The sequence below is a fragment of the Macaca fascicularis genome, chromosome 11, assembly GCF_037993035.2.
Source record: "Macaca fascicularis isolate 582-1 chromosome 11, T2T-MFA8v1.1".
NCBI lineage: Eukaryota > Metazoa > Chordata > Mammalia > Primates > Cercopithecidae > Macaca > Macaca fascicularis.
The window spans coordinates 21201754-21226899 of NC_088385.1; the positions used below are offsets into that span (position 1 = coordinate 21201754).

At 36.0% G+C, this 25146-nt stretch overlaps 1 protein-coding gene and 1 pseudogene across 6 annotated transcripts in view; both read left to right on the forward strand.

The window, feature by feature from the left end:
- The window catches only part of PIK3C2G (phosphatidylinositol-4-phosphate 3-kinase catalytic subunit type 2 gamma), a 422558-nt gene that overhangs the window by 171530 nt on the left and 225882 nt on the right, over positions 1-25146 (forward strand). For all 6 annotated transcript variants that reach the window (XM_005570265.5, XM_074005892.1, XM_005570267.5 and 3 more), the window contains 2 exons: positions 9699-9792; positions 12680-12774. In XM_005570265.5, the coding sequence (XP_005570322.3) occupies positions 9699-9792; positions 12680-12774 (189 nt within the window). The remainder of the gene's footprint in view (positions 1-9698; positions 9793-12679; positions 12775-25146) is intronic.
- Positions 13269-13959, forward strand: LOC135966280 (F-box only protein 3-like; annotated as a pseudogene).

Sequence of the window (25146 nt, forward strand, 5' to 3'; positions counted from 1 at the left end):
CTTGTGATTTTTATATAAGTACATATAAAAATATCCAGTCAAAAAAATGAAAGGTCCATGCTGGGGGTGCTGTAGAAAGCCTACTGGCCTAGTGTTTTGGATATTTGGATGACATTTCAGTGCCACAAACAAATGGTTTTGGGAAAACTGCTTATACTCTGAGTTTGAGTTTTTTCATCTGTATAAGGAGATTAAACTAGGTCTCAAGTTTCTTTGGGTTCTAATATTCTGTAACCATATAAAAATCCTTGAAAGAGCATGAATTATTCAGTAGATAGACATTTACAATCATCTTTAAAAATCCTATTCACCACTTTGCCTAGAAAAAAAAAATTCTTCTGTCACATCTGATCATTTTTAGTACTAGAAAAATAGCAGAGATATTCATATTGACATTTTTCTTCCAAGCTGATGCTGAGTGTGTCATCAGACTCAAAATCTGTTGGAGAAACAGTTCTGCACTTCTGATGATTTTCTAATTCTAACCTGACATTGGGGCTTTTAGCTGTGAATAGCCTCATGGCATATTCTGCATGAATTCTTGCTGTGTATTCTGAAGTCTGACATTTCCATTACACTTAAATTTGATCTCAGATTTCTTTGCTTTTCAGTTTACTCAAAGTTGCTTTTTTTAAAGGTCGACATTTGTTACATCGCATTTGGCTTTCACCCATCACTTCAAAAGTTCTTTGAGTATGATATTTTTCTTATATCCTTTTCAAACTAGAAAAAGAGGAACAAGTGAAAAAAACAATAAGGGGAGAAAATTTTAAAAATGAATATAACTGTTTTTTTATGTCAAATAGAAGAACTTGAAAAATATATTATTCTGTTGAAATTCTATTTCATGACTCCACTGGCCCGATAGACATTTACCTAAATCCTCTGGATATTCCTACAGTGCTCTGAGATGAGAGGAATTGTAAATATTTGAGAAAAGAGAAGAGTAATGACGATTCCCAAGTCTGAATGCTGGTCAGATGACTTCACAGATAATTTGAGTCCAGAGAAAACACAGGTTGAGAAACAGACCACAAGGGCTAATTCCTTAACTTATGGCCACATAACGATGACCCATGCAAACTGTGCTGTGTACATCAGAGGTTCTAAAAGTGAGGTCTGAAATCCCCAAAATGCTTACAGGGGTGTTACAAGTCTAAAATTATTTCCATAATAATTCTAAGATGCCATTTTCCTTTGTCACACTCATTTGCTCATGAGTGTAGAGAGGAGTTTTCCAGGGGCCACGTGATTTAAAATAAGGCAACAGATTTAACATGGAAGCAGTAAGATAATTCAGCTCTCTTCCGTTAAGGCACACGTTAAAGAGACTTGCAAAAATATAAAACAATATTGCTAATCTCACCAAATATTCTTTGTTTTGGAAATATTCTTTTCAGAAATATATTATTTATGTTAACATAAAATGGGTTTATTAATGTGATTGTAAATGAATTAATAAATATTTCTTAAATGTCCTGAATTTATTTCTAATATAATTATTGATAGATATCATTCACATAAGCCAAAACTCTTTGAAGTCTTCAATAATTTTTAAGAATGTAAAAATGTCCTGACACACAGCATTAGAAAACCACTGTTGTACAACAAATCCTAACCACTGGTCACTTATTATTTCCACCTTGAGCTGGAGAGTGACCTAAACTCTTAGTGCTCTTCCTTCCCTGCACATGTAAGCATTACCATTTCATCTTAATCCTTTTCTTGGCCCTCCATTTTGTGTTTACCCTACATTGTTGGCAAGATATAGAGTTGCTATTTCACTGAAGTTCCTTTGAAAGTAATCATGACGTTGCTTTAATTATACCTTTTCCACCTTCAGAACTTTTAGCCACGTGTCTTTGATTCTTTTTATTAACCCTTACAATCTTAGTCTTCATGGAGTATTTCTTTCTTTGTCTCTCAATGTCTTCGTTGGACAATGGCCCATGTTCAAGTGTAGGTAATTTCTTAATGGTTATTGTACAGAGTTATATTTATCTTAGAGATGAGATCTTGTCCTTTAACAGATTCTAGAAAGTCAATTGTTAGCTCAACTTGGAGGCCAGCTAAATCCTGAACAGAAAGACAGAGTGATTTGTTTCCTCCCTACTAAGGCACATTTGGGAAAGTAAATTAAGTAACATAAAGTGTTTAGGTAAACACAGAGAATAATGAATAACCTTAAAGAATTGATTATTGTACACGAACTCTTGTTAAGCCTAATTTTAAGAAATATTTTTCCTAATAAATGAAAATTTCTTTTGCTTTACATGATCTCCTTCCCAAGAAACAATGAAATTTTACTGACCTTTATCTTTTTTATATCTCAAACCAGATCTCCATTTATTACATTGTAATAATCTATTTTATGATTGATTATAAGGAAGTTTCTTATAAACATAATTAAGGTCCTAGTTGACATCAGCCCGATGAATCTTCTGGCAGTATTTTGTTTCTCTCCCACGCTCAAAGTGTAATATCCACTTCAATAGTAATTAGTAGTTCCAAGGTTAACAGAATTGCTAAACAGTGTCTCCTGGTGTGACATGCAGGAATTATATGTGTATTTTTCAAGCAAATCAAATAAAGCAGGATAACCTGGCTGTGGGAAATTCAAAATAGGTTGCAGTTCTTCTATTACATATGACATTTCGGTCTGTAAATATCACACCAAAATCAGAGAAATAATGGGTAGCCCTCACCTCATTGAGGATCAAGTTACTAAGCATGAAATGCCAACAACTATATCCCAAAAGAGTGTTTAAATAATTTCGGATAATATCACAGACAAGAAATGCCAGGACTTGTGGAACATATTTGTCCATCGATCTATACCTGAGTTCAGGGGCCCTGAAAAGGTATCAAATTAAGCATAAATTCTCCAGAGGTATCTTAGGTTAGAAGAAAATTCTAAGTCAACTAAAAAGTAGAATGCTTGTTCTTTCACACAACAATGTATACTCTAAAAAGGGCATATGATTTGAAGCTTTTTTCTAGTGTTAGTCATGAGTTTGTAATTATTCATATATATTCATTAACTAGTTGGACAAGCTTTACTTTTAAAAAGTATTATTCACTTTCTTAGTAATTAATAAAACTTTCTTATAGAAAATTTGAAAAACTTTTTAAAACTTAGCTTAAAAAGGAAAATTAAAATAATCTATGACACTTCCATTCAGATATTTGGTATTAATATTTTGGTCCTTCCCATCCTTTTGTTAATCATATTGAGAAACATGTACATATTTTTAAAATGGTATTATACTACAAAAACTGGCTGTTAGTATTTTTATTTCATTAAACATTTTTTTACTATTTTTAAGGAATGCATATATTCCATCACATAGTTAGATCATATTTAATTTAACTATTAATTTTTAGACATTTAAATTATTCCCAATTTTGTTTGCATACACATATCTTCACACACATCACTCATCATATTCTTAAAGTAAATTCCCAAAAGGTAAATAGATAGATCAAAAAAATAAGCACACTTAAAAGTTTTTTTTGTTTTTGTTTTGATTCATGTTGACCTATGTTGCTAACAAGTATGAAAAAGCCCATGTTCCAGGAACGTCAGCAGCACTACTGGCATCATTTTTAATGTGGCCAACACTTCCTAAAATAGTCAGATGCAAGCTATGTTCGGATATGCTTTAATGTCAAGTTAGGCCTTAGTCACATCTCAGAATGTCATGTGGTTAGTTTTCAAAGCTATTTCTCTTTCAGTTTCTTCTTGAACTTCAAGCAATAGTAATGAATACACATAGACATCTCTTTCCATTAAAGTGCAAAAAATTATTCCCAGCATTTGCATATATTGATACAAATACACAATTTTCCTTTTTGACTATACTCCATAGGTACTGTATTACTAATTTTTTGTTCTCCTTTTTTTGAAAAAAACAAATGCAGGCATACCTTACTTTATTGTGCTCTACTTTACTGTAATTCACAGATAGTGTGTTTTTACAACTGAAGATTTGTGGCTTCCTTGAGTCAAGAAAATTTATCGGTGAGGTTTTTCCAGCAGCATGTACTTACTTTGTGTAACTATGTCCCTTTTTGGAAATTCTCACAATATGTCAAGTATTATTGTCATTATTATATCTGTTACGGTGATCTGTGATCAGCGATTGTTGATGTTACTATCGCAATTGTTTTGAGGCACCACAAGATGCACCCACTGTACGGAGTGAACTCAATCCATTAATGCTGTGTGTGGTCTGAGTCTTCCACCTACTAGCTGCTCCCTGTCTCTCTCCCTCTCCTTGGGCCTCCCTATTCCCTGAGACCCTACAATATTGAAACTAGGCCAGTTAATAACCCTACAATGGCCTCTAAGTATTCAAATGAAAGGAAGGGTTATATGTCTTCCACTTGAAATCAAAAGCTTAAAACGATTAAGCACAGTGTGAAAGGCATGTTGAAAGCTGAGATAGGCCAAAAGCTAGGCTTCTTGTGCAGAACAGTTAATCAAATTGTGAATGCAAAGGAAAAGTTCTTGAAGGAAATTAGAAGTACTATTCCAGTGAAGACAGAACTGATATGAAAGTGAAACAGTCTTATTGCTGCGAGGGACAAAGTTGGAGTGATTTGGATAAAAGATCAAATCTCACAACATTCTCTGAAGCCAAAGCCTAATCCAGAGTAAGGCCCTAACTCTCTTCAATTTCATGAAGGTTGAGAGAGATGAGGAAACTGCAGAAGAAAAGTTTGAAGCTAGCAGAGTTTGTTCATGAGGTTTAAGGAAAAAAGTCAGGCGGACGCAGTGGCTCATGCCTATAATCCCAGCACTTTAAGGCCGAGGCAGGTGGATCATGAGGTCAGGAGTTCAAGACCAGATGGCCAAGATGGTGAAACCCCATGTCTACTAAGAAAACAAAACTTAGCCAGGCATGGTGGTGGGTGCCTAAAATCCCAGCTACTCAGGAGGCTGAGGCAGGAGAATCACTTGAACCTGGGGAGCAGAGGTTGCAGTGAGCTGAGATTGTGGCACTGCACTCTAGCCTGGGCAACAGAGCAAGACTCCATCTCAAAAAGAATAAAGAAAGCAAGCAAGAAAAAAAAAGCCATATTTGTAACGTAAAGGTGAACCAGAAAGTGCTGATGTAGAAGCTGCAGCAAGTTATCCATAAGATCCAGCTAAGGTCATTGAAGAATGTGTCTACACTAAACAACAGATTTTCAATGTAGATGAAACAGTCTTCTACTTGAAAAAGATGCTATCTAGGACTTTCATAGCTAGGGAAGATAAGTCAATGCTGGGCTTCAAGGCTTCAAAAGATAAGCTAACTCTCTTGTTAGGGCTCTGCAGCTGGCGATTTTAAATTGAAGCCAATGCTCATTTACTATTTCAAAAATCCTGGGGCACTTCAGAATTCTGCAAAAACGACTCTGCCTGTACTGTATAAATAGAACAACAAAGCCTGGATGACAGCACATCTGTTTACAGCATGGTTTTCTGAATAAGTTAAGCCCACTGTTGAAACTTACTGCTCAGAAAAAAAGATTCCTTTCAAAATATTACTACTCATTGACAATGCACCCAGTTACTCAAGAGCTCTGATGGTGATGTATAAGGAGGTTAATGTTGTTTTCATGCCTGCTAACACAACGTCCACTCTGTAGCCCATGGATCAAGGAGTCATTTTGACTTTCAAGTCTTATTATTTAAAAAGTGTTTCATAAGGCTACAACTGCCGTAGACAATGATTCCTTGGATGGATCTGGGTAAATTGGAAACCTTCTGGAAAGGATTCACCATTCTAGATATAATTAAGAACATTGGTGATTCATGGGAAGAGGTCAAAATATCAACATTAACAGGAGTTTCAAGAAGTAGATCCTAATCCTTATAGATGACAGTAAGGGGTTCAGGTCTTCAGTGGAGGAAGTAACTGTAGATGTGGTAGAACTTATAAGTGAACTAGAATTAGAAATCGAACCTGAAGACGTGACAGAATTGCTGCAATCTCATGACAAATTTGAAGAGATGAGGAGTTGCTTCTTATGGATGAGCAAAAAAAAAGTGGTTTCTTGAGATTTACTCCTGTGAAGATGCTGTGAACATTGTTGACATGATAACAACTGATTTAGAATACTATGGAAACATAGTTGATAAAGCAGTGGCAGGGCTTGAAATAATTGACTTCAATTTTGAAAGAAGTTCTACTGTTGATAAAATGCTATCAAACAGCATCACATAGTACAGAAAAATCTTTTATGAAAGAGAGTCAATCGATGCAAGCTTCAGTGTTGTCTTTATTTTAAGAAATTGCCACAACCACCCCAACCTTCAGCAACCACCATACTGATCAGTCGCAGATATCAACATGGAGGGAGCACCCTCCACCAGCAAAAAGATTAGAACTTGCTTAGTTGATTGTTAGCATTTCTTAGCCACAAAGTCTTTTTAATAAACGTTTTTAATTTAATGATTTGTTTAGACATAATGCTATTACACATTTAGTAGACTAGAGTATGGTATAAACAGAACTTTTACATACACTGAAAAAAAAACAAAAAAAATATGCAACTGGCTTTATTGTGATATTTATTTTATTGTAGTGGTTTGGAACCAAACCTGCAATATCTCTGAGGTATACCTGTACATCCCTCTCTTTCATTGCCTTCAGATTTGTTTTTCTCCTATGCTTTTGACTGAGAGAAAAAAAGATCTGAAATTTATATGAGTGGTATTTATAAAATTAAATCTATTGCAACCAATGGAAACTATCTCAAAACACAGAAGGAAATAAAATTGACTTTATGGTAGGATTTTTGTAATTATTATCAGCATGATCAATGCATTTTTATTCATTGCAACTATATGTGGAGTAAGTTGCTAAATCCTAGCAATAAAAAAGAAAATATTGAACAATCCTCATCTTCAGTTGAATTAGTCGATAGTTGAGGAATGAGGACACATATGTAAAAGGATAAATTCTAATACACACTGTGATATCTTAAGTGGGGGTCAACCAGTCAATATCCTTGGCATTCAGAGAAGTAACTACTATGGACTAACAGAGGCACCTTCAAGGGAATTTGATCTACATTTTGAAGGAGGACTAGAACTTAAAGAACTAAGAGAGGGTTTTCCAGCAGATGCTACAGTGTGCACAAAAGTGAAAAGGCACATGCATTTTCAGAGTAGAAGTAATATATCAACGAGCCAGACTGGTTCAGTGAATAATATGGTAGAAGAAAAATCTAGAGTGTTTTGCTAGCCTTGAATATTTACATTGTAGGGTGTGCTAAAGGGAGGTTTATTGGACATAGAAAATCATTTAATGTTTTATGAGAAATGAACTTACTTTAGGAGATTTGATAAGGTGTTGTTATTAAAAATGTTAGTATAGAATGAGGTAATTATGGCCTAGACTAGATAGCAGCAGAAGAAATTAAAAGCAAGCATTAAAGCCTAGAGTCATTAGGATAGAAAAGTCAACAGAACTCGGCAACTGATTAGATGTAAAGATAAGAGAATACTAAGAATTCCACAAACTTTTATTCAACTGTGCTTGGGCTAGGGAATCATAAATAAATGACCTGTCGTCAATGATGTACATAATATACAATTTTATAGAGAAGGGAGTTATCAACTCCACAGGGTGTTAAAATATTGCTGGAACAGCTTCACAGGTAAATTGATGCTTGAGATTGGAGTTCATGGATGAATAGAATTCCATCAGATGGGAAAGGTTAAAAAAGTAACAAACAGGGGCAAAATATTACCTTTAACAATTTAAGTCTATGTAATTGGAGAAAGGTGATAACACAGGCTACAGTGAGGAAGTGTGGTAGTAAAGATGTTTTAGGTGTAATGATAATGAGTTCAGGTTCAACAGTCTTCTAAGAAATATGTAGAGTGCCTACAAATCTGAAGGCATTGGGGACACATCTATGAACAAAACAGATAAAAAGTCACTGCTTTTCTGGAGTTTGCATTCTAGTGGAAATAAATCTATAGTTAAAGGTATAATGTTCACCAAAGAGCTTTTTTTTGTTGCAATGTTCCTTTTTTATTTCTTCTTTGTCATTTCTATCAATAAGGTAAAATAGTCACACAGGGAAGCATGGGCGACTGCTAGCTAACTTAACAAGTCATCACTTAGGTAACAAAACTTACCTAGTAAACTGTTCCCTCCAAGACTGCAAACTGTCCTTACACTGACCTTGATGTCTACAAGCTTCAGACAAATGGTCCAGTAATTGAGAGCAATCAATTAGAGTTAATCACATTTAGTTAGGAGAATCTAAAGTCTTAATGAACTAAAACAAGCTGACCTGCTTGTAGCTTTGCATTTTAATTGTACTCCTTCTGTCCTCCACCTGTGCATGACGTTATGCTGAGATCTTCTGACCTTTGCAATACTTCACCAAATGTGTCTGGACCGCAGTTCTCTCTACGTCTCGTTGCTAGAATGCTCAAAGGCAGAAAAATACTGGAAATGTACTTGCAGGTCAGAAATAAGAGTTTTGACTGACTAACCTTATAGGTAAAATTCTTGTTGCAATGAAAATGCTCAGTTTAATGAAGAAAAAATACGTAACTTGCTTAGCATTCCATTTGAAGTTGCCATCCAAGACAGTTGAGTTGTGTGATACCATTGTTTACTTGACTGGATGGCGGCATAGTTCCCAATTTACCCTTCAGTAATCTGATATGCTGAGAAAATACTGGCCATTTAAGACTTTACAGTTTTCTAACCTTCTACTGGAAGCCAGTCTTCAGAGGCCTCACCTGACTAGAGCATTCAGTTAGTTGTCTACAAAAGCAATTTCGAGTTTGTTTTGTTTATTTATTTATTTGTAAATAAATTACTATAAGCGGTTCCTTCACATTTTACATTATGCTAATTTTTTTCTGAAAAATTGTTTCTTTAAAATTAATTCTTCTTATCTAAGCCCTAGTAATATCTAATCATGTCAAAACAATATGGAGCCAAAATTATTTCCAAGCCGGAACTTTGAGATAATTGAATCTGTTTCTTCTGATGGAGCAAGATGACAATTTGAGGAATCCATTTGAGGATAAATTGTCTTTGGAACAGGATTTCAAATGCTAAATAACTTCACAAATTTATTTCAATAAAAAATATTTATTAAGTACCTAATGGCTGCTAAATCTTACAACAGGCAAATGCCATCCAAAAATGAATAAGGCACAGTTACCCTCAAGAACTTCACAGTCTAGTAAGATTTAGCCATATTAAATTATTTTTGTTTATTTATTGTAAAGAACTTTAGATTTCTGGGTTTTGTTAAGATCAGGCTAAGACTGGTTAAAAATATTAGATCCCATTTTTAATCATATAACCAGATCTCCAGTTGGTAATAACTTATTTATCAAATGCTTGGCTAAATAAGCAAAGATTTTCATACTACTTTAGAAAAGATTTTAGATTATCCATGATCTACATTTTATAGATAAGAAAGCTGGCAGGAATCAGACTTAAAACCACATTTCCAAAGTCTAGTGAAAGGATTTCCTACTGCAGTCCACATGAGAGTATGGAATATGGAAAAATAATAATTATTTGGTGCTAATATTACCTTAATCGATTATGGGATAATTGTTTTACCTTATACACTGGGGGTAGAATTCATTCTCTGTTCTCCCTGACATGTCTTATGCATTTTTCCTTACCATTAACAGCTTAATGGATATATTTACTGTGTATTAGTTTTACAGATCAAGAAATTCGTAAAGTGGCAGTTCAACAATTAGACACCCTCTTGAATGATGAACTACTGGAATATCTCCCACAGCTAGTTCAGGTAAGAACAGCAGAGTTGCTAAGGAAACCCAGAGTTTTAACTAATTATTCTCTAAAAGGTTCCCAATGAATCAACAATAGACTATTTAGAAGTGATATTGCAATTTGGCCACCCAAGGGACTAAATGATGTCAACATGGGTAAGGAAGACATTCTCTATCTGAAACTGTTACAATTACAAAAAAGGTACATTAATTCCAAAAAGGAAATTTTTTTTTAAATGATTTCATTTATTGATTAGAACATGAAAAAATAGACATGCTTGTGATAAAAATTTACAAATATGTATATATAAAATGATAAAAATTACCAAATAAATGTTATATAGAAAATAATCATTTGCTAGGCAACTTCTCATAATTTATGAGTTTCTTGCACTTCTTTAGAGGCTTATAATATTGATCATAAATTTTATCATAGTAATTTCTAATAGCCAAATTTTGTCACCAAATAGTACATTTTAGTAACATCAAATATCATAATGTTGGAGTAATTTTAGAAAATAATATAATGTTATCTAGTAATGTAAGCAAAGACTGATTTAGTCTGAATATGATGAAATATAAACAATTAAATTACACATTCCACACATGACCATGTAAGTAACAGAATATCTAATCTATAGAAGGTAAGTTGTTTTCGTTTTTTCCAGGATGACTGTATGTTGAGAGCTAAATAGATCTAAACTTGTGACTTTTTATGCTTTGTTTTGTTTTTAATCCAGCTTTTTTTTTTTTTTTATCTGAAAGATCCAAGTTGTTACAGCTAGTTTGAATGTCAGTTGCCTCAGGTTTTGAAAAGTGACTGGAAACAGGTAGAATGAGCCTATATTAATAAACTTTAGTAGAGTATGACTTTGCACAGACATTATGAATTTCTCTGAACATCTCCTTAAGAGAGAGAGCTGGTTTAGAAATAGCTGTACCATAGAGTACAATCCAATCTTTCTTGAAAATAAGGGTTAATCTAACTTACAAGTTCACCGTTCATCTCATGACTCAAGGATATGGCAACATGCTGTTTCTAGCCCAATTCAGGAGAGCATGTTTTCACAAAAGTTTGTAGACATTAAACTCATTTGAAAGTCTCTATCTGAGTAAGTACACTTGGCATCAGGAATGTCATTGAGGCCCATATTTCCGCAAATCCAAGTTTATAAGAAGGGGTGCACACAATCTAACACAGCAAATACACAGAAGGCAAAATTAAAGTTTCAACTATGTTATGATTAAAAAGGAAGGATATAAAATGTCCTGAGATGGAAAGAAATCGATAGTGTGACTAGAAATTTTTTTTAAAAAAGGAAGAATTTCAAAACGTTCATTGTCCTTAGACTTCTATACTCTACCTTGAATTTCAAACTTTCCAACACATAAAAAATCCTAACCTGTTGATTGTTTTCTGGAATCATGCTATTTTGTTATGTATTATCATGTTGGAATTATGCAGTCTATATTAAAGCTGTAAGAAAGGACTCTAAGGCTATAACAAAACAGAACATACAGTTCATAGCTAACAGCCAAATAAGACCCAGACCCAGGGGTTACTGCAAACCACTTCAGATAATATGGTGTTCACCAGAAAAATTGTCTACATTCTAGATGATCAGGCAGGATTTAGGGGGAAATTGTATCGGTGGACAGAGTAAAGCAGGAAGCTTGGAAGTGAGGAATAACAAAGAGTTATTGGGTTCAGGAAGAAATAATGGGGCAGACATCTAAAAAGGCAAGCAAGTAGGTAATTCTGAAACATACCTCCTGCTCATATGCTCATATAATATGCTCACTATTAGGGCATAAATAAAACCTATGACCTAGCCAGCCCAGCATTAGCATGTAAGTGAGAGAGGGCCATGGCTACAGTTTAAGACAGCACACACTATTGTCCTTCTACATTCAGACAGCATCAGGAGTTTATGCAGATTTGCTGAACTCATCTTCAGCACCCTCACACCTTAGGAATTTATAAACATTCGCATTCTTGAGGATAGCTAGCATATTGAGGTGTTTCTTCAAGTGTATGTATGACTGGATATTGTACTCATTTTTTCCTGCTGTCTGTACTGTGATATAAAGCCTGGCTTAGACTCTTAAGCTGTGTGTGTGTGTGTGTGTGTGTGTGTAAGAGAGAGAGACTTAAATGGTTTATCAAACAACTAAAGATAGAAGCTTTGTCTCTCAAGCAGGAATGGGCATTTTTATGAGAACCTGGTTTTCATTTTCATATATTCAGATTCCTGGGATGATGATAGCAGCTTAGCTACAGATTGCTGTCAGTGAAGTCCCTGCAGAGGACAGGTGAAGCCCTAAATTAGGTCCCTAAGGATAGCAGGGGCTGCCATTGTTACCTGTGTTTTTTACCCGGTTGGGTATCCTAAAAAACTTAAGAGTTGTTCACAGTGGAGATGAAAGAAAGGATTTGGGACTGAGTTATGGTAGTAATAGTTTTGAACTTTTAAGCAAAACCTCAAGGCCTGGAGGTTAATAATGATACACCAGTTGATGATTTCTGTTAAGGCTTTGAATGTGCATTAATTTCATCTCCAAATAGGAAGAAATATCTATGGCTTAATAATATTGTATTTAATAATCCAGGACTTTTAGTGTCAGTATTCTCCCCCAGCACATGGTTGAACTCTACCAACTCCTGCCCTTATTTCTTATCCATAACAAGGAAAGGAAGCAAGACTACACAAATCCAAATGGTGTAATGTATGTGTGTTTTGTTATTAGTCATACACCGACTCATAAAACCATGAATGTGTTATTAGCATTTTGTTAAAATGTGCATGCTGTTTTCTCTAGTCTTTTCTCAAGCCTCTGAAGTCCCTCTGTATTCAGGTATAATTTTGTTACTGACAAGTAAAGTAATTGTGTCTCTTACTTCAGGCTGTCAAGTTTGAATGGAACCTTGAGAGTCCTTTAGTGCAACTTCTACTCCACCGCTCCTTGCAAAGCATCCAGGTTGCCCATCGTCTTTACTGGTAAGATTACCTAAAACAGGCAAGGATGCCTTTTTAATTGCCAACTTCTCTATGGGGCAGCTTTAGAGGAAGCAGAAGATTTCTTTACCTTATAATTGATACAGACCGTAAAATTCAGGCAGTTTTGAGTCTTTGTCAATGTTATTTTTATTAAAGAGGATAATTTGCCATCATTTTCAAAATCTACCAGTTGGACAGTTGCTACTGTTAATCAGGAAGTTAAATCCAAACAGAATTTCAAATCTGAATGATACTTTTCTTGTAGCTTTAAATGACAAGTACAATTTGTTTAGCTACTCCTTGAAGATTTTAATATAAAATCTAGTTATGAGACTGAATGTTTTTGGAAGAACATGTGGTATAAAATACTTTCTGTGCAATGTTAGCTATAAACCATAAAATACTTATTTTGTTGAATATTTCTAGAGCACTAAACTTTTCCCAAAGCATAAATTTGAAATATCATTAGTGAAGAAATAAGACTGATTCATGAGATGCCAGAATTTCTGTAGCAACACCTGAGGATATTACCATTTCAGTTTCCCCATACTTTCTGCCAGAACTTAGCTTCTGTACATCCACCCCACTATTTCTTCACGTACCAAATTAAGATTGTCAAAAGATGCTATTCCTGAGAAGGCTTGTCAGTTGGACAGTTGCTAGTGGAGACTAACGAATGCTAAAGGTGAAGTGGAAGAAGTTCAAGGACCTGGAGTAGCTTGTGAATTTCCAATCATCAGTCAAGTTTGGGTGTATGACTAGAGTAGCTGTACCACATTCTCTAGAACAACAGGATATGTGGAAGGGTATTATACCTACCATTTCCTTTACTTTAAATATCTTTAATGTTGCCATTCTCCAATTCCATATGGCATGTCTAACATTCAGGGTGCCTATAGTATGATTGGAAATGGGTCATGATGAGGGGGTATGAAGAGATGGAAGAGAAAGATAAGGGGGGAGGAGAAAAAAAGATGACGATGATGATTCAGCAGATATGGATGAATCAGAAGAAGATGAGGAGAAAGACAGAGTAGAGTCTTTGATGTTCCCATTCGTAGATGCTGCTGCTCGTGCCTTTTTTAGCAAGCCTTCTTCTGATGGAAGCACTGGGATGATTCTAGTCTGCTAAATAGATTTCTCAATAATGTAAATAACTGCATTATTCTCAGCATATAGCAAGAAAACCAGAATGAAATATTGTTCCAGGCCCTGGGTTCTGTGTGACATTACATTAGGAACTGGATTGTTTTGGTTAGTTTTGTGTTTTTGAAGTAAAGAAGGAAATGGATTGCTTTTTTTCTCTAGCTAAGGGACAGACATTTCTTTCTTTCTTTTTTTTTTTTTTTTTTTTTGAGTCAGAGTCTCACTTTGTCACCAGGCTGGAATGCAGTGGTGCAATCTCGGCTCACTGTAACCTCCAACTCCCTGGTTCAAGCGATTCTCCTGCATCAGCCTCCCAAGTAGCTGGGACTTCAGGCACATGCCGCCACACCCGACTAATTTTTGTATTTTTAGCCGACTAATTTTTGTATTTTTAGTAGAGACGGCGTTTCACCATGTTGGCCAGGATTGTCTTGATCTCTTGACCTCGTGATCTGCCTGCCTCAGCCTCCCAAAGTGCTGGGATTACAGGTGTGAGACACTGAGCCCAGCCGACATTTCTTTCTTGTAAATTATTTTTTACTTATAAACATAGAGAAATTGAGAGGGAATTGTTTTGAATAAGGATTTAAAGTGTAGCAGAAATACCGACACAAGGGTAGATAGATACCATGTGACTGAATGAGTCTGTGAAAAGATTTCTTGAAGTTGAGAGTTATTTATAAATGAAACAAAATTTGTAATTAGGCCAATCCATTTAGTGATTTCTCATATTTTGTACTCACAGAGAACTCATTGGCTAAATAACTTGAATGCTCGTAGTTTGTCCTTTCTTACACAATATATCCTTGAATTTAAAGTCTTTATCATCAAGATCTTGACTTTGAATTTTTCATCACTACAACCTTGAATTTAATTTCAAGTCTTCAACATGATGACCTTGAATTTAAAGTCTTCAACACTATGACCTTTATCATATTATTCATAGAGGCATCATTTTGAAGTGTAGTATGTAAAAGTATTTATGGGTTGTTTATTAACAAAAAAATTCTTCACAATGTCTCATGTGGTTTAAAATCACTATTTCTGTTTTATTTCTCCATTATATACTTGACTATCTAACTTTGTGATAAGTGACATGAATTTTGTGTTAGTATTAAGTATGTTTTCCTGAAACATTGGGTTTTTTGTGATTATATAATTGAGAGTTAAGAATAAAATCCTTCTAATGTTAAAAACTCACATATTAAAAACAAATTTTGGTTCCAATCCTGTTTTTTAAAAAAACAATTTCTCCTATCATCACTTACACTTGATCCTATTGAACATAATGTTCTTTGCATGCTGTTCTTTGCATGCTGTTCTTCCTACTTTTCTTTGTATTATTAACCTTGTTGATTCAATTTTAATTTAATAGGACAAAGTTTTAGCAATTATAAGTTTCAATGACCTAAGGATAAAATTAGATCTATGTTTTACTCTCATGAGTGTATGACAGGCATCATTTAGTTGCTTGATTGATAGTTAAGACCACTAAATAACAGGAAAACAGCAAGTCAATATCATTTGGAGTGTCATATTTTTCTGCTTCAAGAAATGTTACTCATAATGAGATCACTCTTCTCATGAAAATCACTCAAGAAGTCATAGCAGGCCGGGCGCAGTGGCTCAAGCCTGTAATCCCAGCACTTTGGGAGGCCGAGGCGGGCGGATCACAAGGTCAGGAGATCGAGACCACAGTGAAACCCCGTCTCTACTAAAAATACAAAAAATTAGCCGGGCACGGTGGCGGGCGCCTGTAGTCCCAGCTACTCAGGAGGCTGAGGCAGGAGAATGGCGGGAACCCGGGAGGCGGAGCTTGCAGTGAGCCGAGATCGCGCCACTGCACTCCAGCCTGGGCAACAGCGTGAGACTCTGTCTCAAAAAAAAAAAAAAAAAAAAAAAAAAAAAAAAAAAAGAAGTCATAGCAAAGAAGAAACACAAGGAACTTGGTCAGAGACTGTTTGATGCTTGTTTTCATTTTAAATGCCTAATTTAAAAACCAGAACAATTCCTCTAGCATGTTACTATAATAAAACATGAAATACATTGACTGGCATGAGGCCCTCCCATGAATAGACTCTTATTAAAGCTCTGAATGAAGGCTTATTTTCTTCAGTTTTTCACAAAGCTACTTTGGTGCAAAAGAAAGTTAAGTGGATATACTTTGTGGTGTTCTGCTGTCATACTAAATGTAGGACTCCATTAAACTCAATGTTTAATTCCCTTAAAACTTTACTGTTTTTTGCATGCATTATTAAAATGTAGGCATATTTAAAAAGTAACATAGCCAGATAACAATTTTTATTTTAATATCTGAACAAAAATATAAAAGCATATAAAGTATAAAATATAAAAAAGACAATGTTTTAGGTGGGCACGGTGGCTCACGCCTGTAATCCCAGCACTTTGGGAGGACAAGGCGGGTGGATCACTTGAGGTCAGGAGTTCGAGACCAGTCTGGCAAACATGGTGAAACCCTATCTCTACTAAAAATACAAAAATTAGCCGGGCCTGGTGGCGGCCTGTAATCTCAGCTACTCGGGAGGCTGAGGCAGGAGAATTGATGGAACCCGGGAGGCAGAGGTTGCAGTGAGCCGAGATCGTGCCATTGCACTCTAGCCTGGGCTGACAATGGCAAGACTCTGCCTTAAAAAATAAAAATAAAAAAAAGACAAGGTTTTAAAAAATATTTAAAAATATAATAAAATATTAAAGACGTCTTCTAATTGACTAATGATTATTCAAATACTTGCACCACCTCAGTAAGTTCTTCATCTGCTAAAGTTGTATGAAAAGTGATCATTTGAAAGGCAACAATGGGTACACACAAAGTGGTAAATCAATGCCATACTTGCAAATCCATGTAAATACAAATACGTCATTGTTTCCAAAAAGGTTGGAAGGGAAGTTTTTTGTGTATAATTCTCATCCTTATGAAAAAAAAGTCAAGCCCATTTTTCCTATCAGTGATTCAAGAAGAAACTGAGAAGGAATAGAAAATAATATATATTATAAATGGACTGTTTTGAGAGCTTTGTTTGTAAGAATATGAAAAAAGAGAAATAAGAACAAGGAAGGAGTTTTCTTTAACTTTTAAGTTCAGAGGCACACGTGTAGGTTTGTTACATATGTAAACATGTGTCATGGGGGTTTATTGTGCAGATTATTTCATCATCCAGGTATTAAGCCTATTACCTATTAGTTATTGTTCCTGATCCTCTAAGAGAGAAGATTTTAAAAATGCCTACAACCCCTTAAAACAAATAAAAATTAAGAATCAGGCAACATGCACTAAGCATAAAATAATATTAATTATATTTAAAATATATCAGAGTCAAAAAAAAATAGCTCAAGCCTAGCATCATATTTAGGGAGTGATTGCTTCCATGCAAAATGTTTGTGTTAAAACTTTAAAGATGCAGCTCGCATCTCACAATTCATGAAAAAAAAAATACTCAAAATATCTTTCCTTAAAAAGAATGCCTTATTTATGTTTTAAAAAACTAGAAACCCATCAGTCATGAGTTTAATGAGATTTTTTTCACATGGATGAATTACTGCTTCCTAAGATTCACCATATTCAACACTGAACTAAATATCCTGTCTTGCTCACCCAGGTCTTGAAGTCTTCCTTGTTTCTCACTAACTTGACCAATTGTTCACCAAGTCCTATAACTCTATGTATCCTCAACAGCGCTCCCTGCTCCACAACTTCCACCTGCCACTATCACTAATCAGAAAGTTGCCTCACCAGATATTGAGCTATGAATAAGTAAAATTGGAATGAAAACCATCTTGACTACTTGGCATCACTGTGGATAGCCTTTCTGAAAGGAGAAGTTGACTTAGGCTCACAGTGAGTCTCTTCCACTGGAAGAGTGAATGTAGGATGAATAGCCCCTATCTTCCAAGGCAAGTGAGTTAACTAGAAGCTTTGTGTTGGAATTTAAAAGCTTTACCTCACAGTTTGCATCCTAAAAAGGTGGCTATAAATGGGAACCATAACATTTGGAGCTTATGCCCAGGAGGCCCCTCCTCCATTGTGTAATAATTAATTACAAAAGCTTAAATGTGGTGCCCCTTTCCGTTTGGAATAGGAAACATTTTAACCACCAGTGAAGTACTGAGTTGAGTGGTGGCCCCAAAGAAGATATGTCTGCAGCCTAACCTCAGAAACCTGTGACTTGTGAATGTGACCTTATGGAGAAAAAAGGTCTTTGATGATAGAATTAAATGAACGATCTTGAGATTAGATCCCCCTGGATCATCAGGGTGAGCCCTGAATCCAACGCCAAGTGACTTAATGAGAGGCAGAAGAGGAGAAGACACACACAGAGAGAAGGTTCTGAAAAGGGAGGCATTGACTGGACTGATGCAACCCCAAGCCAAGGAATGCCTATAGCTACCATGAGCTGGAAGAGGCAAGGAAAGTTCCCCCCTGGAGCCTTGGGAGAGAGCACAGCCTTGCTTTCACACTGATTTTGGACTCTGGGCCTCCAGAACTATGAGAATACATTTCTATGATCACCAGTTTGTGTTAACTTGTTATGGCAGCCACAGGAAAATAATATACAGACTTTATGAAGGCCTGGGATGTCACATCATCCAGGAAGCTTTCCTGATCCTCTCCCAGCCACCACCTGGGATTGAGTATTGCTTCCACATCATGTCCCACAGCATACTGTTCACGACTCTGCCGGACATCATATCACACTCTCTTGACACCCCTGCTGCCTTGTCCCCTCCCCCTCTTAGTCCACAGAGTAGCTCAAGACAGCAATCATGTCACCCCATCCATGTACCAATCCAGCACAGTGTCTGAAACTCACTAGATACCCAAAAAATGTTTTAAAAAGTATGAATCCACAGAAATGTCTGTAAGGCCATCCATATTTTCACACACAGTACTTGAAATTCCACGGTACTCAGGGAATATGAAATCAGGCACTGTCAAAGGCACTGCTGTGCGCCTCTACCTGGCTGCTGCACCCACTCCCGTCTGCTGCAGTGACGGCTAACTGAATACAGCCCCTTCTCTGCAGAATGAGCCTCTGATTCCATAGCCCCCTGGCCTACGAAGTGGGAAAATCTCTAAGATATAAATTACATTCCAGAGCCTCCCCATAAATCAGATCAAGGTTAGACTTGACCCGAGATCTCATCCTTGTTAATTCCTTTCTCTTCCCTATAATTCTGCTGTTACTCCCTCACAGAATTTTTCCTAAAGAGCACTCCTTCAGTAAATCCCAAACAGTGAAATTCTGTCTCACGCCCTGTTCCAGAGAACCTGACTTACAGTAAGTATTTATTATGGAAGATAAAGAATTCAAATATGTGTTTTTAGAAATTGGAGCATCAGTATGCTATGGGTTATATCGTAGGTAGAACAGCAGTATTGCAGTCTTTCCCACTCCTCCTACTAAGTCTGATTGAACAGACTCCAAGAGAGAATCAATTGGAATGAAAAACTCGCCTGTAGGAAGCCATTTTATAACACAACTCCTTTATAAAGTGTCACTTAAGGCGCATAATGCAAAAATCTCTTCAAAGTGTTCCTTTCAAAGTATGGGGATAACCTGAGATGAAGCTCCCATTTGCAAGCTCTATCAGTGTAAGGATCTTTTGTTCTGCTTTATTCACTGATATATCACACGTGCCTAGAACAGTACTTGGCACTTTATAGACATTCAATAATTTACTATTCAATGTATGAATAGGATTAAGTTTCCTGGACCCAGCTGTGCACATGCATACTTATGTCAATAGGGGGCGGAGGAGAGCTGCTTCAGAGGTCAACTAAGAACTGGCCTGGCTAAAGCAATTCCAGGAGACTGACCTGATCAGAAATGAAGCAATGGAGAGGGGCCGGGCGCGGTGGGCTCAGGCCTGTAATCCCAGCACTTCGGGAGGCCGAGATGGTCGGATAGAGCGAGACTCCATCTCAAAAAAAAAAAAAAAAAAAAAAGAAAGAAAGAAAAAAGAAACGAGGCAATGGATATGGATATCACTAGTGAAACCAAAACTGGAGAGGAGGGAGAATGTGAGCAGAAGTCCAGGACTAACCAAGTCAGGAGTTAGGGCCTAAGAACAAGTTGATGGAGCAGCATCTTCTGTACCAGTTGAGAAAACCACGAAATGAATTAAGCCAATGTTGTCTCTGGTACAGGGTATTAAATGACCATATCCTGTGACTTTCATATGCTATCCATAAAACTGAGATGATCCAAAAATCTGTCCATTTATTTTTTAAAAACAATCCTCCCTACACTTTTTTTATCTAAAATTTTGGGGCAATTTCTCAAGTCACAGATGACTTTAAATAAAGCAAGAAGATGTGGAAATTTGGTATCCCGTGATTCGAAGTCACAGTTGTCTCTCTCACCCCCTCTCCACAATACGTATCCCCTAATGCCTGAAATTCTCTCATTTGCAAGTCACTCCTTGAGGTTAAGTATTGCTCTCTTCCAGCAGTTCTCTTCTAATATGAAAACATATATATATTCTGAACCTAATGCTTATGGGAATTAGTTTATCATTTGTTCATTAATGTGACAAACATTTTGGACACTGTTGAACTATTAATGATAAAACAAAGGATGATCCTTGCCTTAAAGAAGCTCAAGAGCAAACATATTAGCATCCAGGCAGGAGGAAAGAGCCCACTGGCCACGTGGCAGGGACAGAGCAGAGAGAGGAAACTCAACAAATTTTGTCCACTTTACAGTTTTGCCTATGACCTGTTCCAAATAAAAGCAGGGAGGCAAGGCTGGACATCCAGTGAATAAAAAAGTCTGCGTGCTCCCATTCTGTCAGTTTTAAATACTGATAAAGGCTTACAAATGAATACACAAAGGAGGTAAATGCTCTCTTTTTCTGCTTTGATGTCTGGAACACTCCCTGAAGCAAGGGGAAAGAGCTGTACTTCAGGGAAGTCGGAAGTCTTGCAGAGCAATAGAGCACACATGATACAGAATCGATAGGGGGCTTTAAAGCCTCAGCCCTTTACCTCTGAGAATCATTATTTTGCAACTAATTTATCTTTTTACCTTTACAATGTAATAAATAATGAATTATTGCTTCATTTTTTGTAAGGGAAAGATATGTCTCACTGACTTTTAATATTGATCTGCTGTAATCATCTTTCCACCCTGTTGTTCTCATAAATGTATACACAGGATAGAATCCCTACTTTCAGCAACTTGCTTAAACCAAAAGTAACTGTTCTCTATCCCAACCAACCTGAAGAAAAAGAGGCAGATAGTGGTAACAAGGTTTCCTTTGTACACAATAATCTGTAAAATCCATCAGCATAGTTTTCCAGTTAAGGCATAATACAGGCACAGTTGTTTTTGTTTGTTCTATTTCTATTTTATGCAATAGAGGTTTTATATAGTTCCTTTAATAAAAAGATTTTTAAAATACCATACAATCTTTAAATTAATTTGGTGTCATTTAAGCCCTATTACTGCTATTAAATACTTATGAAAATAGAATCTTATACAAACTTCTACCACAAATCAAAGCAAAAGCCAAGAAAAGAGCTGCATTGTCAATGTATCACTGGTTTTAAGGGAGGAGACTACCCCTCATATTGTCTTACACCCAATTTCTGCCTCCAAAGAAAGAAGAAGTAAAAACTAAAAGGCAGAAATGAAATCCACAGGCAGACAGCCTGGCGCCGTGCCCTGGGCCTGGTAGTTAAAGATTGACCCCTGACCTAACCGCTTATGTTATCTATAGATTCCAGACATTGTATGGAAAAGCATTGTAAAAATCCCCATCCTGTCCTGTTCGATTCTGATTACTGGTGCATGCAGCCCCCAGTCATATACACCCTGCTTGCTCAATCGATCACAACCCTCTTATGTGGACTCCCTTAAAGTTGTGAGCCCTTAAAAGGGACAGGAGTAGCTCACTTGGGGAGCTCGGCTCTTGAGACAGGAGTCTTGCCAATGCTCCCAGCCGAATAAACCCCTTCCTTCTTTAACTCGGTGTCTGAGGAGTTTTGTCTGCAGCTCATCCTGCTACAGTTTAAATCATTTTTCCCTCAAAATCTTCTATTTTGTTAAGAAAAAGTAAAGAGTTATGGAAATGAACATTATATATATACATAATGAACTCAAATGTTGAAACTTGGACCCACCCAGGCCTTTGGGAACTGAGCTTCCTAATCCACTGTCCAGCAATTTTTCATTACGATAACCACATCCAATTACATCATTGCTTCCTTAGATAGTAATCTGGTTTCCCTATAATAATGTTAGTCCCCTACTGTCATAGTTTATACTAGGGATTTGGGTTAAGTCCTTGAAAAGCAGTATTATAGTGTTTAATTATTTGTTATTTCTCAATCAGACTGACTTTGCTCTAGCCAACAAAAAATATGGTTGACAAAAAGGCATTCTGTTTAGAAATTATTCTTGTCTTCTAATAATATTTGAATTTGGCATCCAAAAGGAATACACTAACAGATACTCATAGAGTTACAGTATTTTGAAGTCAAATGGAACTTGAAGGATCATCTGCTATCCCAGAAAGGGATCTCAACATGTTAAGTGATTTTTCCAATGACAATCATCTAGCTGATTAAAGAATTGAAATTAAAATACGTTTATGGTATCTCATGCTGAATTCATATTTCTTTCTAATTCAACATCTACTTTCAAAAAGTATAATTTGAAGAATTCATGAAATGTTTATTTTTTCTATCAACAATTAGGAACTCATTCAAGTACTGAAGATGTGACTTCTTTTTTAACTTAAGAGCAAAACTGAAAAGAAAATGATGTTGCAAATTGAGATATTTAAAAGCTCAAAATTGTTGCCCTTAGTTGTTGGCATGACTCACAAGTGCTGTCAATTGTAAATGTTAATGAGTAGTTATATATGAGAGGCCCACTAACATTGTATCCTTGAAGGAGCTTTGAAGCAGATAGTAGATTTTTTCCAGAATCTTTCTTTTATAGTGTCTAATTGACATTTAAAATATTAAGTGTGGCTGGGCATGGTGGCTCATGCCTATAATCCCAGCACTTTGGGAGGCCAAGCTGGGTGGATTATGAGGTCAGGGGTTCAAGACTAGCCTGACCACATGGTGAAACCCCGTCTCTACTAAAAATACAAAAATTAGTCAGGTGTGGTGGAAGGTGCCTGTAATCCTAGCTACTCGGGAGACTGAGGCAGGAGAATCACTTGAACCCAGGAGGCAGAGGTTGCAGTGAACTGTGATCATGCCACTGTACTCCAGCCTGGGTGACAGAGCTAGATTCCATCTCGAAAAAAATAAAAATAAAAATAAAACATTAAGTGTGCTCTTTTAGTTTTAGTATTAAACCATGAGTGATGATACCAATAACTGAGTAATCTACTTAAAAGACTCACTTTGTACTCATTTTTCAGCACCTATTTCATAAAACCAAGACTTTCTCAGTTTTCTCAAAAATACTATTTAATTAAGCAACTACCAATTATGCTAATACAATTAAGTCACCCATTTCATCAAGTTAAATGAGTTAGAAAATAAATCCCTCTAGGATGAGAAAGAACATGACAATAATAAAATGTAGGCAAATGAGTCTTTGGTTTCTGTCCAACTAAAAATACACAGTAAGCAGTAGGGTACAGGCCTGAAGGACAGGGAAAAGATCTGAGATGGTGACAGAAAATTGAATGTCACCAGCTCGTTGATGGGACTTACTCAGAATCCTTTCATCTCATGGCTCAGTCATTCCCTATTCTCATCCATCAGTGCTGCAATAACAGAATATCTGAGAAATAAACAACAGAAATTGTCTCTCTTAGTTCTGGAGGCTGAAAAATCCAAGATCAAGACTCTGGCAGGTTTGGTGTCTGGTAAGGGCCCAATCTCTGCTTCCAATATTGCTTCCAATATTGCACCTTGAACACTGCATCTTCCAGAGGAAAGGACTGTTGTTCCTCACGTTGTAGAAGAGTGAAGAAAAGCAAACCCACTTTTGCAAGACTTTTTTATAATGGCATGAACCAATTCATGAGTGAATGGATCCTGAACATCTTCCGTTAGACCCCCACCCCTCAATACTGTTGCATTGGGGATTAACTTTCCAGCTCATGAATTTTTAAAGGGAACACATTAAAACCATCACATCATCTAAATTTAGAACTCTCAAATATATTCCCTGACCCAAATAAGATAGAATCATAGAGTATAATCATAGAATCATAGCATCATGTTGGAGATACTTTTAGATGCTTCTAGCAGACATCACTTTTGTCTATATTCCATAGGCCAGAAGTCAGTAATAATGCCCCACTTAACTGCAAGGTGGCAAAGAAAAGTTGTCCATGTATGTATATATACAGAAGCAAAATGAAGTTTAATTTGGTAAACCCATAGCAGTTTCTGCCATACAGGTAAAAGAGCACAGATTATTCAAGAAATCTGTCCATAAAGTGGTAGAGGAATAGAACATGAAAGAAAGGCCAATATCCGCCTTTCCATATATTAGTTGGCTTTCTTTTCAAAAACCAAAATTAACCTTAACAGACAAAATGTATATATGTATATACATACATATATATATATGTATATATACAGAAGCAAAATGAAGTTTAATTTGGTAAACCAAGAGCAGTTTCTGCCATACAGGTAAAAGAGCACAGATTATTCAAGAAATCTGTCCATAAAGTGGTAGAGGAATAGAACATGAAAGAAAAGCCAATATCCGCCTTTCCATATATTAGTTGGCTTTCTTTTCAAAAACCAAAATTAACCTTAACAGACAAAAAAAAGACTACTAGCTAACTACTCCAGTAAGAATCATCATTTTAATAGACATCCTCTAAAAATGTCTTTAGCTTTTGTCCAAAAATTTTACAAATAATTCCAAGATATTTAACCTATGGGTATATTTTATAACCAGTTTTTTTTTTTTCTGGAGGATTCATTATTAAGATATTTATGTAACTATGGTATATGACTGGCATCTCAGCTCAAGAAGTTCAAAATTGAATTCAATATTCCTCCCCTCTACCCTTTCAATTTTTTCACCCACCATTCCCAAACTTTTAAAAATACAAAATGCCCTAGTTTACAGCCATTACTAAGATACCCAACACAGAAAATCTAGAAGACATTATTCTTACCCAATAATCTCTATTTACTTATTTCTTAAGTCTTGATTCTTTTTTTCTCATAAATTCGTCTTTAATTTGCCCTTTCCTTTCTACTTTATAGCGAGCACCTTT